The sequence below is a fragment of the Epinephelus fuscoguttatus genome, linkage group LG14, assembly GCF_011397635.1.
Source record: "Epinephelus fuscoguttatus linkage group LG14, E.fuscoguttatus.final_Chr_v1".
NCBI classification, from domain to species: domain Eukaryota; kingdom Metazoa; phylum Chordata; class Actinopteri; order Perciformes; family Serranidae; genus Epinephelus; species Epinephelus fuscoguttatus.
This window is the reverse complement of record NC_064765.1, coordinates 21,076,309-21,091,204: the sequence shown is the minus strand read 5'-3', so window position 1 is coordinate 21,091,204 and position 14,896 is coordinate 21,076,309. Positions and strand designations below refer to the sequence as shown.

Sequence of the window (14,896 nt, the reverse complement as noted above, 5' to 3'; positions counted from 1 at the left end):
TCAAAGTGTGAAGGACAGTATATTGCATAGAATGTCTTTGCATTTTTGGTTGAGGCGTAAACACCCTCAGCTACATAAAGAAAACAAGAAACTTTTTAATGAGTGTGAAATAAAATACACCAGGCCGTAAAAAATATACACTGTGAGCAAGACGAGGATGATTGTTTTTCTTTCTCTGTGAAATAAATCCCACAGTAAATGGCACTAATCTGTTGCTAAAAATCTTTAGAAAACGACGTGAGCCATTCGGTGAAACAGCTTCTCTAAAATATGTTGAGCAACCAAGACGACACTCACTAACATCCACAGGCCTGAGCATTAAAACAAAATGTCATTCAACATACTAAAAATAAACTATCAGCATGTTCAGGCTCAAAATAACAACACACATCAAATACAACTACTGAATCGATTAAATAAGAATAAACTGAAAACATAATTACTGAATAAACATTTGAACTGTATGAACTGAGATACCTGCAGCAGCATGTTTGGTATATCAAAGCTGAATACCTCCCCCTGCTGAGTAAACATGGGTACTACCGGCACCACATCAGCAGATGCAGCGCGGTGGTATTTAATGGCAGTGATTGACTACAAATACAGATCCAACAGTAACATAAATTAATACAAGTAAATGATAAAACAGCTACATATGCTATGGGTTAGTCCAGTGTACGAGGTGAGTACAAAAATATCATATATATATTTTTTTTTTACATCTGCATGGTTATCAAATTCATCACGCTTACACATCAATGAGACCTCCTGCAGTTGAAGTAAATATTTGGGAAACGAGGGAAGGTAGCTGTCAAAAATAATCAAGATCTATGTGGTTTGGCAAAAAAATATCTCAGCACAAAATCAAAACAAACACAATTCTTGCAGAGTTGGATGGGAAAATCGATACCACTCTCACGTCTGTAAAGTGAATCTGAAGCTACTTCCAGCAGTCAGTTAGCTTAGCTTAGCATAAAGACTGGAAACAGTGGGAAGTAGTTAGCCTGGCTCTGTCCACAGGTAAATCACACAGGTATCTGCCTGCTTGCACCTGTAAACACATTGTATCTTTTTTTTTCTTTAACCACACAAAAACTCAATTAATAAACTGGGAATAACTTGAAGGGTAACTTTGGTATTTTTCAACCTTGACCCTATTTTCTCATATTTTTATGTCTAATTGTTGAATGAGAACAATTTTCGAAATTGTTCTACTATTGAGCGTCAGTTTATGTCTACTAAAAGTGCTTGTTTTTGCTGCTGACAGGCCCAGTTTATTTTAAGTGTCTGACATCATTATGGAGAAGGGTCCCTAGAGATAGACTTTTTCATTAAATATTAACATTCTCTGTATTTAACCAGGAATAGATCCGAAATTGTCATCGCCAAACTCACTAGACTTCAGTTAAATAAACAACAGGTCATTTCAGCGTGTACAGAGCAGCATGTTTTGACACCTGACTGATTTATTTAAGGGCGAATTTCAATCAAACCAGAGCTGGCGACTGTTGGAATAGTGGGAGGATTAACCAGGACAGCTTTTGTGAGTTTTATTTAGTGTCTGTCAACTTTGAATAAAGTGTGTTTTACAGAGATAAAATTGCTGTTTATTTAAATGTAGTCCGGAGTGTCTGATGTCAGCGTTTCGGGGCTGTTTCTGGTTAAAAATAATTTTACTTTCAACATACAGGTTGACCTTTGGAGGGATGCTTTCCATGATGTTGTCAGACACTTAAAATACCAATCTGGACCTGTCAGTGGCAAAAACAAGCACTTTTAGTGGACGTAAATTGATGGAGCGGTTATATCACAGCCTGTTTCACGGTTGCTTGCTGCAGCAATCTCTCAATACTAGACCCATTCCGAAAAATGAATGTTCCCATTAGTCACTTGGACAGAAAAAAAGGGGAAAAGAGGGTTCAAGGTTAAACAAATACCAAAGTTATCTTTTACGTTTCCAGGAAACCAGATGTAACTCTGCCAGGCTGTCTGTAAGCACCAGACCGAAACCAGCAGCTTAAATTAGGAAGGGGTCAGAGTCACTGACCAGGAATCAGTGGACGGCAAGAGAAAGCTTCACTACTTGTTATCACAAGACCGAAATCCCACACTTAACTAAACCATAGAAATAGAATTAGAGTCGTCTAAATGAGCTAAACCATGTCCATGATCAACTGAGCAAACTCCACCTGCTGGGGAAGTGATGGAAACACATGTATACTTTTTGTTGAGACAAATCAAAGACGTGTTATTGCAGTATGTTAGGTGTCTGTGTTTTCACATTACTTAGGGTGAAAGCAAATCAGAATCACAGATGTGTATCATGTTGTACTGTAAGTTCCTAAAGTATGTACAGGTATACAATTATAAATGAAACTGTTTTAACATTTGAAATTAAAAATTACAAAAAAAGAAAGGTAAAAAAAAGAGATGGATAAAATGCTTGGAGATTCTCTTGGGGCTCAGTATTTTTTGGTTTGTTATGGTCGTACTGTACACGGAATACTACAAACTCCAGCTACACTATAATGCAACATAAAGAACTACCAAAGCTTTTATGAAAGAACAAAAACAAATCGGTAGAAAAGGAGTCCAGCTACAGCAGTAACTTATGACAGCCGTCACCAGCAGTGTGGACCTTGAGAGAGTGCTGGGCTGCGTGTTGTCCAGTGTTTCAGCTTCAGTGTTTCAGCTACCATCGACCAGAGGCCCAGGAAAGAGCTTTGAGTCCAGCGTTGGCTCTCTGTATCACAGTGCAGAGGAGTGTTTGTGTTTTCCAGCATTCCAGGAGCTAAGATAATTTGATGTTATGCCTCTCAGACTGGTGGAGCCCTCAAGGTCATGTTTTTTGTTCCAGAAGTTCTCATGTTGTGAGAAAAGGAGCTCCGGGTGACGTTTCCCATCAATCCAAATCCCTGTTACAGTAAGCCGTTTCTTAGATGGGGGTAACGCTGAGATCCTCAGACAGAGAAAAGCCTGAGTCTCGGTCACGTGTGGGTTTCTCAGCTTTGGTGTGTCTCCTCACGTCTTCGTGTCCGTAGCTGGCGTGGCGCTTCAGCAGCAGCTTTGGCATACAAGATGAGGAGGTATGGAGGCCTAACACCAGTCCCAGGCTGGTCCCTGAGGAGACACTGGGAGCAGAGCTGGTGTTTGTGATGGCTTCTGGGGCTTTGGGTATAACCAAGGGCAGGCTCTCCGCCTCATAGCTTTGCTCGTCGTAGGCGTAGTTGACATTGCCACAGGGAAAGCTCTGGAGCTTAGCCAGGTCTATACCAGCTTTTGTGCCACCACTTGTTGCAGTCTTGTGGGAGGACGTGCTCTGGGCAGCTTGAGCCTGACATGACGGGGATGAGGTTGAGGAAGTGCAGAGGCTGGAAGGGCTGAGGTGGGTGCTGGTGGCGCTGTCGCACCCAGCCTGGTTGCTGTCTGAGGCTGTGTTGCAGGTCTGAGGAGCCTGTGTGTTGGAAGTGGAGGAAGCGGAGCTTGAGAGCGGCATGGATTGAGTGTGAGCGAGTGTTTTCTTCCCTCGGAAGTTTTCCAAAACCCAAGAACCGTATGTGGGGTTCCACAGGTTCTTTGTCTTGTTCTTCAGCTTCTGGCTGCCTGAGTAGGAGCTGTTTCTGGAGCAAGGCCGGTGATGAGGAGGCTCAGGGTGGAGCCAGTGGCCCCCTGCTGACAAACCAGGAGCGGGAACAGGCTCGGCCCAGGACGGCTCCAGAGCCTCGCGGCATGATGTCACTTCGTGGTGGACAGGCTGGGTCCTCTGGAGGAGTAGGCGAGGTTTGGTAGGCTGTGGGGGAAGAGGAGTCGGACCCAGGCCCAGAGAGGAGAGACCCAGCTGGGGGGAGGAAGCCTGGGAGACAGCATGGGACACCAGGAGTGGAGTGAGGCTGGTGGAGGTGTGGTCAGAGGGACGGATTATTGTTCCGCCATCGTCCTCTGAGGAGGGGGTGTATTCTACAGGTAGGGGTGTGTTGATCACATCTGGGTCCTGATGGAGAGCAGTGAAGCCGAAAAGTTATTAAAAACAGAATGAAGAAAATAAACATCACGTTTACTTCACACTGAGGTCATTTTAATGTATGTACAGACAGGTGTGATGTGGAGCGTACCTGAGAGCAGTAGTTGATTCTCTCCAGGATAGTAGAGAAGTTGGGTCGGTGCTCGGGACAGTGCTGCCAACACTGGGTCATGATCCGATAGCTACACACATAGTAACAGACATATTGTTTAAGATGTATGCAGTGTAGAGGTCCTCACGTGTCTACCCGTAACCTGTAACTGAGACCTGCTCTGTGACCCTTATGGATTCAAGTCCACGTTTTAACATAGTCAATAGGGTCTGGGTCTGGTCTTATTCTATTACTGCAGGTCCTGGGTCTGTTTATCATTATGTGTAATACCTGAGTGGATCTGTATCAGTGCTTATGAAGATAGAAATCCAGAAGCTGTGTGTGTAATCTGTTAAGGATTAGCCTGATTTAGGATCAAATAACTAGAGTGACAGTAAGGTGAGCGGCAGTGCCAGCAAGTTGGAGCGACGGACAAGGAAACATTGCTTGTGAGTACGACAATATCTATAACTTAGATTCATTTGATAAAAAAAAGTAAAGGACTTGTGCTTTACTTCAGTATTTCCATTTTATGCGACTTTATATTTCTACTCCACGACATCTCAGGGGCAACTCTTGTACTTTTTACTGCACTACATTTGTCTGACAGCTTCAGTCACTTTGCAAATTACAGTTCTTCATACACTTCCTGTCCGGTGGAAATGATGCATCTCAAGATGTTTTGATTCTAAATGACTGTGATAAACTAAAGGAGGAAATGTTTCTTTACTTCTTAAGCTAAATAAACTCTTTAAAAACCTCTTGGATCAGCTGGAAAATGCATCGTCACAAAGCTGAAGACAGAGCTGTTTTTCTGACACCATGACAGGTTGACTTTGAGATTTGTAGTTTTGACAGGACAGTGATGCTACAAACATATGATCTTATACAATATGAGGCATTGCTGTAGATTCATCTACGTGACACTTGAGTTAAAATGGGCATAACCTTAAACATCTACAGCTGTAAAATGCAACAAAAACTTTATTTTTGTTAAATACTCAGAAACTTTTACTTGAGTAAGGCTTTGACTGCAAGACTTTTACTTTTAGTGGAGCATTTTCTCAATGGGGTATTGGTACTTTTACTTCAGTTAAGGATCTGAGTACTTCTTCCGCCACTGGCTTCACGTTACATGAGCTATCTTGTGAAATAAGAAAATGTCATAGTATTAGACAAATGGTAATATCTTAACACTTTATACGGAGCCTCTGAGGGGACATAGGGAGAGATGAGAGAAAAATAGATGGGTGAAAAGAAGATAAATACCTTCTAGTGCAAACGCTGTTGTGCAACACTAATTACAGAACAATCTGACCATGTACGAGGTGAGATACTTTAGAATCAATGCTATCATTCTCCATCTGTCATTGTGTGCAGGTTTGTGATGATGTGTGTTGAGTCGTGATGCTCTAAACCGCTCAGACATTTCCTGAGGTGGGCTGAAGCTTTCTGTTTGCTCGGCTCATTATCATGTTCAGGTGATAACTTAAGCACAGCTGTTTCAGAGCTGTGAAACCAGTGATGTCACTGGCTGAGAGTGTTTAATAATCACACCTGCTGATCTTGGATATATTCACCTTCATGAAGCCCTTTGCTTGTTGCATGAGCTGTGCATTGAGACTCAACTCAAAAGTGACACACGCTGAGGCCGTGCCTCATCAGTTCTCCGTATTTCTTGTGCTTACCACTCCCTCATGTCTCCAGCTTCTTCTTGTCTCTCCCTCGCTGTCTGTCTGTGTTTAATTTTTGGCGTGGGTGTGGTTCTCCTGGCTCTCCTGATCCTGATGCCTGGTTCCTCTTACTTCGTAGACCTGTCGCCAATCAACTCATCATCCTCCTCTGCCTACTCTCCTGCCAACCATCAGTCATGAGTTTCTTCAGCCTTTGCCAGATTGTTGTTTCTGAAGTTGTGGTAGTGTACCTGTCAGGCTGCTCCTAATTCTTCTAGTGAAGCTTCTGTTGCTGTGTTTCGTTCCTGTCACTCACTTTGTTCTGCTGCGTTGCAGGATTTCTACCGCCCTATACACCAGTCCACCAGCCTGCCTTCTCCTGCTGCTCTCCAGTGAACCTACATTTTCTTCTTTCCCCTTTCATCATCAGTCTCACCAGAGAAATTCCCTGGACCAACTCTCATCTCCACCATTCATGTTTTCTTAATAAACCTCATCCTCTTTGACAAAGTTACACCTGTGTCCTGCGTCTGCTGTGCTTGAGCCAAACTCTCCACTCGCAAGAAAAAGTTTCTGAGGAATAGGCAAAAGTAATCATCTTTTCTCTCCCCATCTATTTTTTCCTCCTCTGTGTCCCCTCTGGGTCTCAGAGAAGAGAAGCAGAGAAAACGTTCAGAAAGTTCAATCACATCCACATCAAAGTTGGTGGACAAAGCAGAACCTGTGCCATTATCTCCAAAGTCATACCAGCTGTGTCCTGCCTCTCCCTCACATCTGGGCTCGTCTCTTTTGATGTATCTCGTGTCAGTACTCACACAGGCCCCGGACAGCCCTTGGGGGGATCCATCCTGCCTCCACTGGTGACAAACTCCAGCACCTCTTGGTTGGTTTTGCAGGGATATGGCATGTAACCCAGAGAGAGGATCTCCCACAGCAGCACTCCAAATGACCTGCAGGGGGAGAGACAGACCAATAACTGAGCTGACTCTGTCATGAGTATCACATGTTGGAACTTGCCTGTTGTCATGTCCCTCAGACTGAGGACACCAGAATGTAATCATGCACTTTTTATTACTTTATCATTTCTTTGATACCCATTTATTTATTGTATATTTATTTCTTCAAGATTTTTTGGGGGCGGATTTGTTGGCCTTTATTGACACGACAGTTGAAGATGGACAGGAAAGGTTAGAGAGAGAAGGGCAATGACATGCATCAAGGTGCCACAGGTTGAAATCGAACCCATACCGCTGCAAGGGACTTGGCCTTCATGGCGCGCACACACTACCAGGTGAGTCAGAAGTATGTATTTATTCTTTCACTTTTTTCTTATCTCTTCTGGTTTCCTAATTTCATTGTACTTTGCTTCTGAGTGCGATCTTGGTCTCAAAGAAGGTACAAAGGGGTGGGTACAGTGCAGGGTAATATGTGTACAAGTTCAATATGTTTGTACATGTGTGTATATAAATTAGGGGTGTGCCATATCATCTTGTTCACAATAATACTGGTATAATTTTTAACATCATATGAAAAATTCATTTTGTTATACTCATGATATTTCAGCTTGTTGACACACTGATGTCATACTGATACCCACGGCAACAATAAGCATGGCTGACAGTGAAATTATTACAGACTCCACGGTGGTGCCAAAAACAGGAGCAGCTTCAGTAGTGTGGAATAAACTGTGGCGTCCTGAATGTTTTATAAACAGCCCCGGACTTCTCAGACACTCTTAGAGAGTTACCGCTCAGAGGGAACTCATTCAGCGGCTCCTCTGGCAGCAGCACAGCGTCTCTCCTTCTCCTCTCTCACCATGTCAGTGACTTCAAGTGATTTTGTCATAAACTTTTGGTAATGTAAACCTACATGCTGCTTGCGGCTCGACATGAACTACATATATGTGAATGTGCGATAGTTGTGGTATCCTAACAGCCTGTCACAGGTTACAGCGTGATGATTAGAGGAGAAATGGCAGAGCATAAAGGTCCAGGTGGGAAAAACTCAGTCATTCAGGATTTTGCTAAAAGAAGGAAATCACCTGTTGATTTATATATATAGATCCCAGGGGACATTTTTTGTATTTGGGAGCTGTTTAAATATGTAATTTGTGGTCGATTTTATTTTGTTGAACTATTAATATTTTATACAGAATCTGAATCTCACTCTGAGTTACTGTTGTTGTTCACAAACTAAAGAAATGAGAGATAATCTTTGTTTAGTTTTTACTAATATTTGAAGGCAAATTGTAAAACTATATCACTTATTTTGTTGCAATTCTATGTTCTTAAATTAATAATAAAACGGACATATGGTGATATTATTGTAGGGCCATATCGCCCACCCCTTATATAAATGCAAAATGACTTAAATATTTTTTTAAAATCAATCAATCAATCAATCAATCAATTTTATTTATAAAGCCCAATATCACAAATCACAATTTGCCTCACAGGGCTTTACAGCATACGACATCCCTCTGTCCTTTGGACCCTCACAGCGGATAAGGAAAAACTCCCCAAAAAAACCCTTTAACAGGGGAAAAAAAACGGTAGAAACCTCAGGAAGAGCAACTGAGGAGGGATCCCTCTTCCAGGACGGACAGACGTGCAATAGATGACGTACAGAACAGATCAACATAATAAATTAACAGTAATCCGTATGACACAACGCGACAGAAAGAGAGACAGAGACAGAGAGAGATGCAGGACAGACGGTAGTGATAGTAGCTTACAACAAGAAGGTGTTGAATCAGAAAAAGCTGAAATCTACTTCTATAGCAACCATCTACCTGCTTCTCTAGTGATGATGTTTTAGACAAGCTGCCTGGTAAAATGGAGGGTCAGAAGAAAAGGAAAGGTGGAGAAGAGAGGGAGAGAATAATGCTGCAAAATAAGCCACATGTTTGTGAGAGCCAGGTCAGTCATAAACACACTTCCCTTTTTTAAAAACTAGTAGTTAAAGTTGAATTTAAATGACTCAGTGTTTATAGTGTGGGCAATGCTTAATAGACACTGGTGAATGAACAGTTATACTTACGTTGTCGAGCTTAGGTTCTGTTTCACTCAATATGTGTGTAAACATGAAAACCGAACTATGGAAACAGGTAACACAAAGAAAACGAGAAAGCCGTTGGACTGACTGCATCAACAAGTGAGGTTAGCCTATGAAATTAGTGGTTTGTGTGGACAGGGTGGGCTGGGATGGAGTCAAATTCCTGGCCTGAATGATTGTTCCAGTCTGCCCCTGCATTTGTTCACTGAGGTTAAGCTCCGGTAACTGGATGGAAAGCCACACAAGCCAGCACTCTTGTTTTCCTGTTTGATCTAGGTCACTGTCAATGCTGGTAAATGACTCGTCTTCTTAATGACTTTAAGCTGGAGGGAAGAATGTGCCCCATCAGAGTACTTGTAGTACATCATTATATCATGAGCATATTCTCACCACCAAGTTGGTGGTGAGTTTTATGGACAGCTGTATAAATCCCCTGCCTCCTCAGTTCATATAAAATTCAGACTTGATCTGCAAATAAATATTTGTCCCAGTCTGCAAAGTGAAATTCTGACCTCTTTTGGCCCACGCTACAAATTCTGCATCTTTTGTCATTCGAAAAGTGGTTTGGACGTTGCTGCTCTCTGTGTTCTTTGTTCACTTGGCTCACTGTCTTGGATATAGACTCTGCTCTGCCTTGTGAAGTTTTTCACTTGATACGCTGCTCTTTAGATGTTGAGCCCCCGTAGAGCTGTGTGGTTTTGTTTACGAGTCATATTACTTGGTTTGGATGCAAATCCGCCTTCCTCATCTTGTCTTAGTTGTTTATTGTCCAGAAAATGTGTACTGATGGGCAATGTCTATTACGATGTATGAATAATGCTTGTGTTGTGACAACAATCAGCGAGAACACATGATGTTCAGCATTTGCCAAAGACTAACATATTAGTGTCAGTTTAAAGTAATGTCCTCTAATAAGATGCCTCAAACTGATTAAAAGCAAACTGTGGTTGAGCGGTTCCTCTTTGTGGATTCATTCTAACTACTGTATATATCAGTGGTTTCACATTTGCTGTGCCCAAGGCACATCAATGGGCACCAAAATCTCTCTTATATCTGTGTACAAAAGCTTCTATAACGTGTTATCACTCTTATCACCACGTAAGACAATAAAAATACGGAAAAATAAGACAGGTAGCTTTCATGACACTGCCTACTGTTCTCTTTTCTTTTGGCGTTCGGTCGTCTTCACTGGTGCTTTTTTGTAATTTGCTCTGAAAAATAAAGCGATCCACTGTCACAATCATGTCTTTCTCCTTTTAAATGTTATCATCCCTCACACTGGCTGCCAATCGGGGATTTGGATGTGTCACACACTTGTAATTCCCACATGTGAACAGTGACAAATAGGTTAATTGTCTGTGCTAAACTTAATTGCGGTGCTCTCACTGCTGAGCTGCTGCCACTGCTATTAGGGAATGTGTGCACACAACATACTGATACAGTCAATTAAAAATTCAATCATAACTTTTTGTATAGGCCCAGCTGAATATTGCAATAATAATGCGTGGTTATCACAAAATCCCACGGCACACCTGGATTGACACATCATTTGACAACCACTGGTATATATAATGTGTTTAGTATTCATACCATGTATCAGTCTTGCAGGTGAAGATTCCCTCCATGAAGGCCTCCGGTGGCATCCATTTCACTGGCAGCATGGCCCGACCGCCTTTCCTGTAATAGCTGGCTCTAAAAACAGAACAAAAAATCTGATTTAGGGAAGTCCATTTATCATCAGTTTAGACGAGGAGGCAAAACACCACAAGGCCATGAACTCTGTAAGTAAGTTTTGAATCTGGCCCCGTCAAGGATAATCAGATCGCTTTTCAACTGGTCCCCCATTTACTGCAGCAACCCAGTGCTGCCAGAACTCCAGCTCCTATGAGAGACATCCTGTGTGCTTCGCTATGTGAACCGCCCAGCAGTGTGTGATGATGCAGTATTAACAGACAAACCTGTATATGTCTCGTGCCATCCCAAAGTCCCCAATTTTGGCCACTCGGTCTGGTCCTGGGCAGGTGAGCAGGCAATTTCTAGCAGCAATGTCTCTGAAAAACAAAAAATCTTTGACTGAATGTAGCAGCAGTACATTCCTGGAATCATGAAAAATAATGAGGCCTAATACTTTAATACACATTCACATGTTTTTGTTGGACTAGAGAGGGCATTCCCCCAGCCCACAACATCTTGTTTTTGTGCTGCTGATCCCCGTATCCAGCTTGTATTTAAACTGAGCTCTCTGCAGTAGAGTGGATCTGAACCTGTGTATGAAGTGATTCTCCTCCAGGTATCGACAGCCGAAGGCGATGTCTCTGGCCATCTGCAGCAGCTCCCGCATGGTGAGAGAAGAGGGCTGGCCCTGGATGCAGCACAGCTCAGGTTAGAGTTCCACACAAAAATAAACAAGCACACACACACACACACACACACACACACACACACACACACAGAAAAGTGTAGTAGAGACGTACAGCTCGTGGCCTGTTCTGTCTCAGGAAGCTCTTCATGTCCCCTCCGGTCATCAGCTCCAGCAGGATGAAACGTGGCAGGATGTTCAGACTGACGCCGATGCAGCGCACAATGTTGTCATGGTTGAACTTGCTGCAAAGTTAGACATTAAAAACACCTGGGTTAGTGGGCGTGCACTTGTGTTTGTTAGTTATATAAAATGTTCTGTGTGTTTGATACAAGTGGGCAGGAGCGAGAAAAGAGACATGACAAATCAAGTTTGACCTAAATTCAATATTAAATATATTTATATTTGTACTCAATTGAACACAATTCAAAGACAGGACATTTAATGTTCAAACTGATAAATATTATTTGTTGTAAATATACACTTGTTCTGAATTTGTTGCCTGCAACACATCCCAAAAGTTTATTTTATTCATAGTCATGTAGTAAAATGTTACAATATGTTACAATAAAATGAACAAATCCTCAGCACCCACTTTGGGAACCACTGCCATAGGAGACTACAAACAGTGTCATATGTATCCCTGATCTCTTTTAAACTTTCATTTTATTGTATTAATGACAAAACTCTTGAGCCACTACAAAAAAATTAAGGCTTTAGGAGTGCACAGGGCCTGAACTGCCAATGTAGATCAAGTTTTGAGTGAAAATCCTGATTGGGTGCATGCTCAGTTTGAAATGTTCTCTCCTATTGCTTCAGCAGATTTGAAGCAGTGTGATAATTTGAAAAGGGACTTATAAACTTTTTTTGCTGACAGGATTTATCAGTATCTCAGTTGTGAGGGTGATCTCTTTTTCACTGTTGAAACTTTTGGACCACACATGGAAGTTTAATAGATCTAATGGGTTTTACTCTGCTCTTACTTCCATGTGAGGGATACACACTGCATACATAATGACGCATGGATTTGAAGATAGCAAGAAAAGGAACCTCCCTCAAATCTACAGTCATGACATGTTGAATTTGCTCCTGATTCTACATTTGCATTTCAATTTTTCTAAAAAAAAAAAAAAAAATAGGCATTTTTTGCAATGAAACAGCGGGAGCAAGCAGAAATTGCAAAAACCATGAGTGACACTGTCCACACTGTTCTGACTTTGTAAATTATACTACATGAATGTCACCGCTAACCATGCGTATTCAATCTGACTCTTCTTTTTTCTTGCAGCATGTGCAATAGATCTGCATGCAACAGCCTCTGTCATGACAATTTGTCTTGTCTGGTTCTTTCAGCCTGATGTGTTTTGCACTACAAAAGGGTTCGTGTTCGTTACACGTTACATAACAAACGTTACATGCGGTGCAGACAGTTAACCCCCGCTTTTGTGGAGAACATCAGGGAGTTGCCCTGCACTGTCTTTAGCAGTCACTTTTGTTGGTAAATGTAACGTGTGTGTCACACATGTGTGCATCTTCACAACCAAAAACAAAGAATTGAGTTTGGTGACATTAAACGGAGGACTGCTATGACTGGTAAAACTCGTGGGAAACTATGATGATTGGTCAAATTTGATAAAAAGAGACAGTAATCAGAGGAAGTTGCAAAATGCAGAAAGAATGGTTAAGATAATTGTATTGTAGTTATTTACCAAAAAATATTCCCAGACACGGTTGTCTTTGACTAATTGGTCTGTTGAATAAATAGCTGTAACAACCAGCTACTTGCAAAACAGGTCAACATATGGGCTTTATATCAGTCGCAGCTTGATTTCTAGAGAATAAAGTTTCACATCTGGCTCCAGTAGTTATGTCCTCTAACTCAGAGGCCAGTTGTTGCCTCATGATGTAAGCATGCGGCTGCTTCACACATGTCAAGTGTGCTAGAAGAAGAATGCATCGGGTGAATCAATGAGTGAACTGCAGTATGGTGCACCTCATAATCAGGGCCTCCATCAGGAAATCCATTTCATCCTGTTCGGAGCAGATTTCTGGAAGAGTCTGTGGAGCAGAAAGAATCAGAGAGGCAGTATGAGGGGGGTGTGTGTGTGTGTGTGTGTGTGTGTGTGTGTGTGTGTGTGTGTGTGTGTGTGTGTGTGTGAGTCATTGTCAAGAGGGAAGATATCATTAGACCTAATCAGCAGACTATTGAAAAGGCAAACCCATGTGGAGCTCACTCAGCTTTTTCTTTTTTAACCTTGTGCAGTTTTGAAGCCAAGTCATCAGGGCGTTGACTTCTTTAATTCACAGTCACCAATCATTCTGTGCAGTCATAATGATTCTTCAATATGGAATTTCATTTTTGCACTATGCAGATTTTTTACACAACAAACCACCTTACTGCATGTTCACAGTTTGTACAGTGCTTTAAATAAACGCATGACAACACCCTTGTCTATTCAAATCCCTCATGAATGTGTGACCTTTACATTCAAGAGTAGGAGCACCTCTGTGGGATGTTGTTGAGTTGATCATATGTAGTGAACATAACTGAACATAACTCCTGGTGAGGACCTTCCATCTGACATTTAGGTGCAACATGTGCCTCACAGAGTGCAAGCTCACCTTTATGGCCACCTGCATCGGGCTGTTATCACTGCTCATACCCAGAACTTGACCTTCATAGACTTCACCAAATGCACCGTGGCCGAGAGCCCTGGGAAAAAGAACACAAGCAAATAAAAAAAAAAACAACAAGGTGAAAAACACAACAACTGAAGTGACAACTTCTGTAAAAAAGGCACTGTGCACTGCGTCCAAGTGTGTACAAGGGCAAATGCACAACAACTGCCTAAAACATTTCCATTAGGAGAAGCTTTCTACAGCTTTAAAAACACACACAGAAATCCAAAACAAATAAAACAGTGAAAATGTGCCGCTGAGAGCCAAAACAAACACTAACAGCAAACACACTGCAAACAAATAAATAAGCAAAGTCAAAAACACACTAATGAATGAAAACAAATGCAAGAAAAAAAGCTGCATATTCAGTCAACAAAGACAAATCTTCTCCAGGCCTCTAGGGCGCCAAATGTAAAAAAAAAAAAAAAAAGTTGTTTTTTTAATGTTGCCTCGTCTTACTCCACTCTTCTTCCTGCTTCAAAATACCTATACTACCATAATATATAGCATGCCAGAAAAAGATTTAGTATGTCTCAATACATTGTATGTCAAATGCCAAAAATACCAGGCTGTTCTACTACATCTGGTCCAATTTTGCAGTATGCAAGCCAGCATGCTTTTCTGCCTATTCTGACCCACAATCCTCTGCGCAGCCGACAATATGTCACATTGACTGAGCCGCAAACAGATGACAGCTTGTGAAGCTGCAGCACGTTTCTCCTAATGAAAACATTTTGGATTGTTGTAGCACATTTGCCCTTGTCAGCCACTGTACATCAGAACCTCAAACTGACATTTTAACATCGGGTCCAAGAGTGCTGTACCTGCAGTGGTGGTAGAAGCATTTAGTACTAATACTAAGCAGAAAAAAATACTGTTACTGTTACTAGTCCTGCATTAAAAGTGTTAAAGGGATAGTGCACCCAAAACTGAAAATTCACCCATTATCTACTCACCAATATGCCGTTGGAGGCTCAGGTGAAGTTTTAAAGTCCTCACAACACTTGCAGAGGTCCAAG

General features: G+C 41.8%; 1 protein-coding gene across 3 annotated transcripts in view; it reads right to left on the bottom strand.

Annotated features, from left to right (window-relative positions):
* Positions 1–20: 20 nt before the first annotated feature.
* ltk (leukocyte receptor tyrosine kinase) overlaps positions 21–14,896 on the bottom strand; it is an 84,439-nt gene continuing 69,563 nt past the window's right edge. For all 3 annotated transcript variants that reach the window (XM_049595724.1, XM_049595725.1, XM_049595726.1), the window contains 9 exons: positions 13,821–13,911; positions 13,192–13,256; positions 11,314–11,443; positions 11,104–11,201; positions 10,798–10,890; positions 10,430–10,531; positions 6,601–6,735; positions 4,113–4,203; positions 21–3,991 (listed from right to left, as the gene is read on the bottom strand). In XM_049595724.1, the coding sequence (XP_049451681.1) occupies positions 2,936–3,991; positions 4,113–4,203; positions 6,601–6,735; positions 10,430–10,531; positions 10,798–10,890; positions 11,104–11,201; positions 11,314–11,443; positions 13,192–13,256; positions 13,821–13,911 (1,861 nt within the window). In that variant the 3' untranslated portion in view covers positions 21–2,935. The remainder of the gene's footprint in view (positions 3,992–4,112; positions 4,204–6,600; positions 6,736–10,429; positions 10,532–10,797; positions 10,891–11,103; positions 11,202–11,313; positions 11,444–13,191; positions 13,257–13,820; positions 13,912–14,896) is intronic.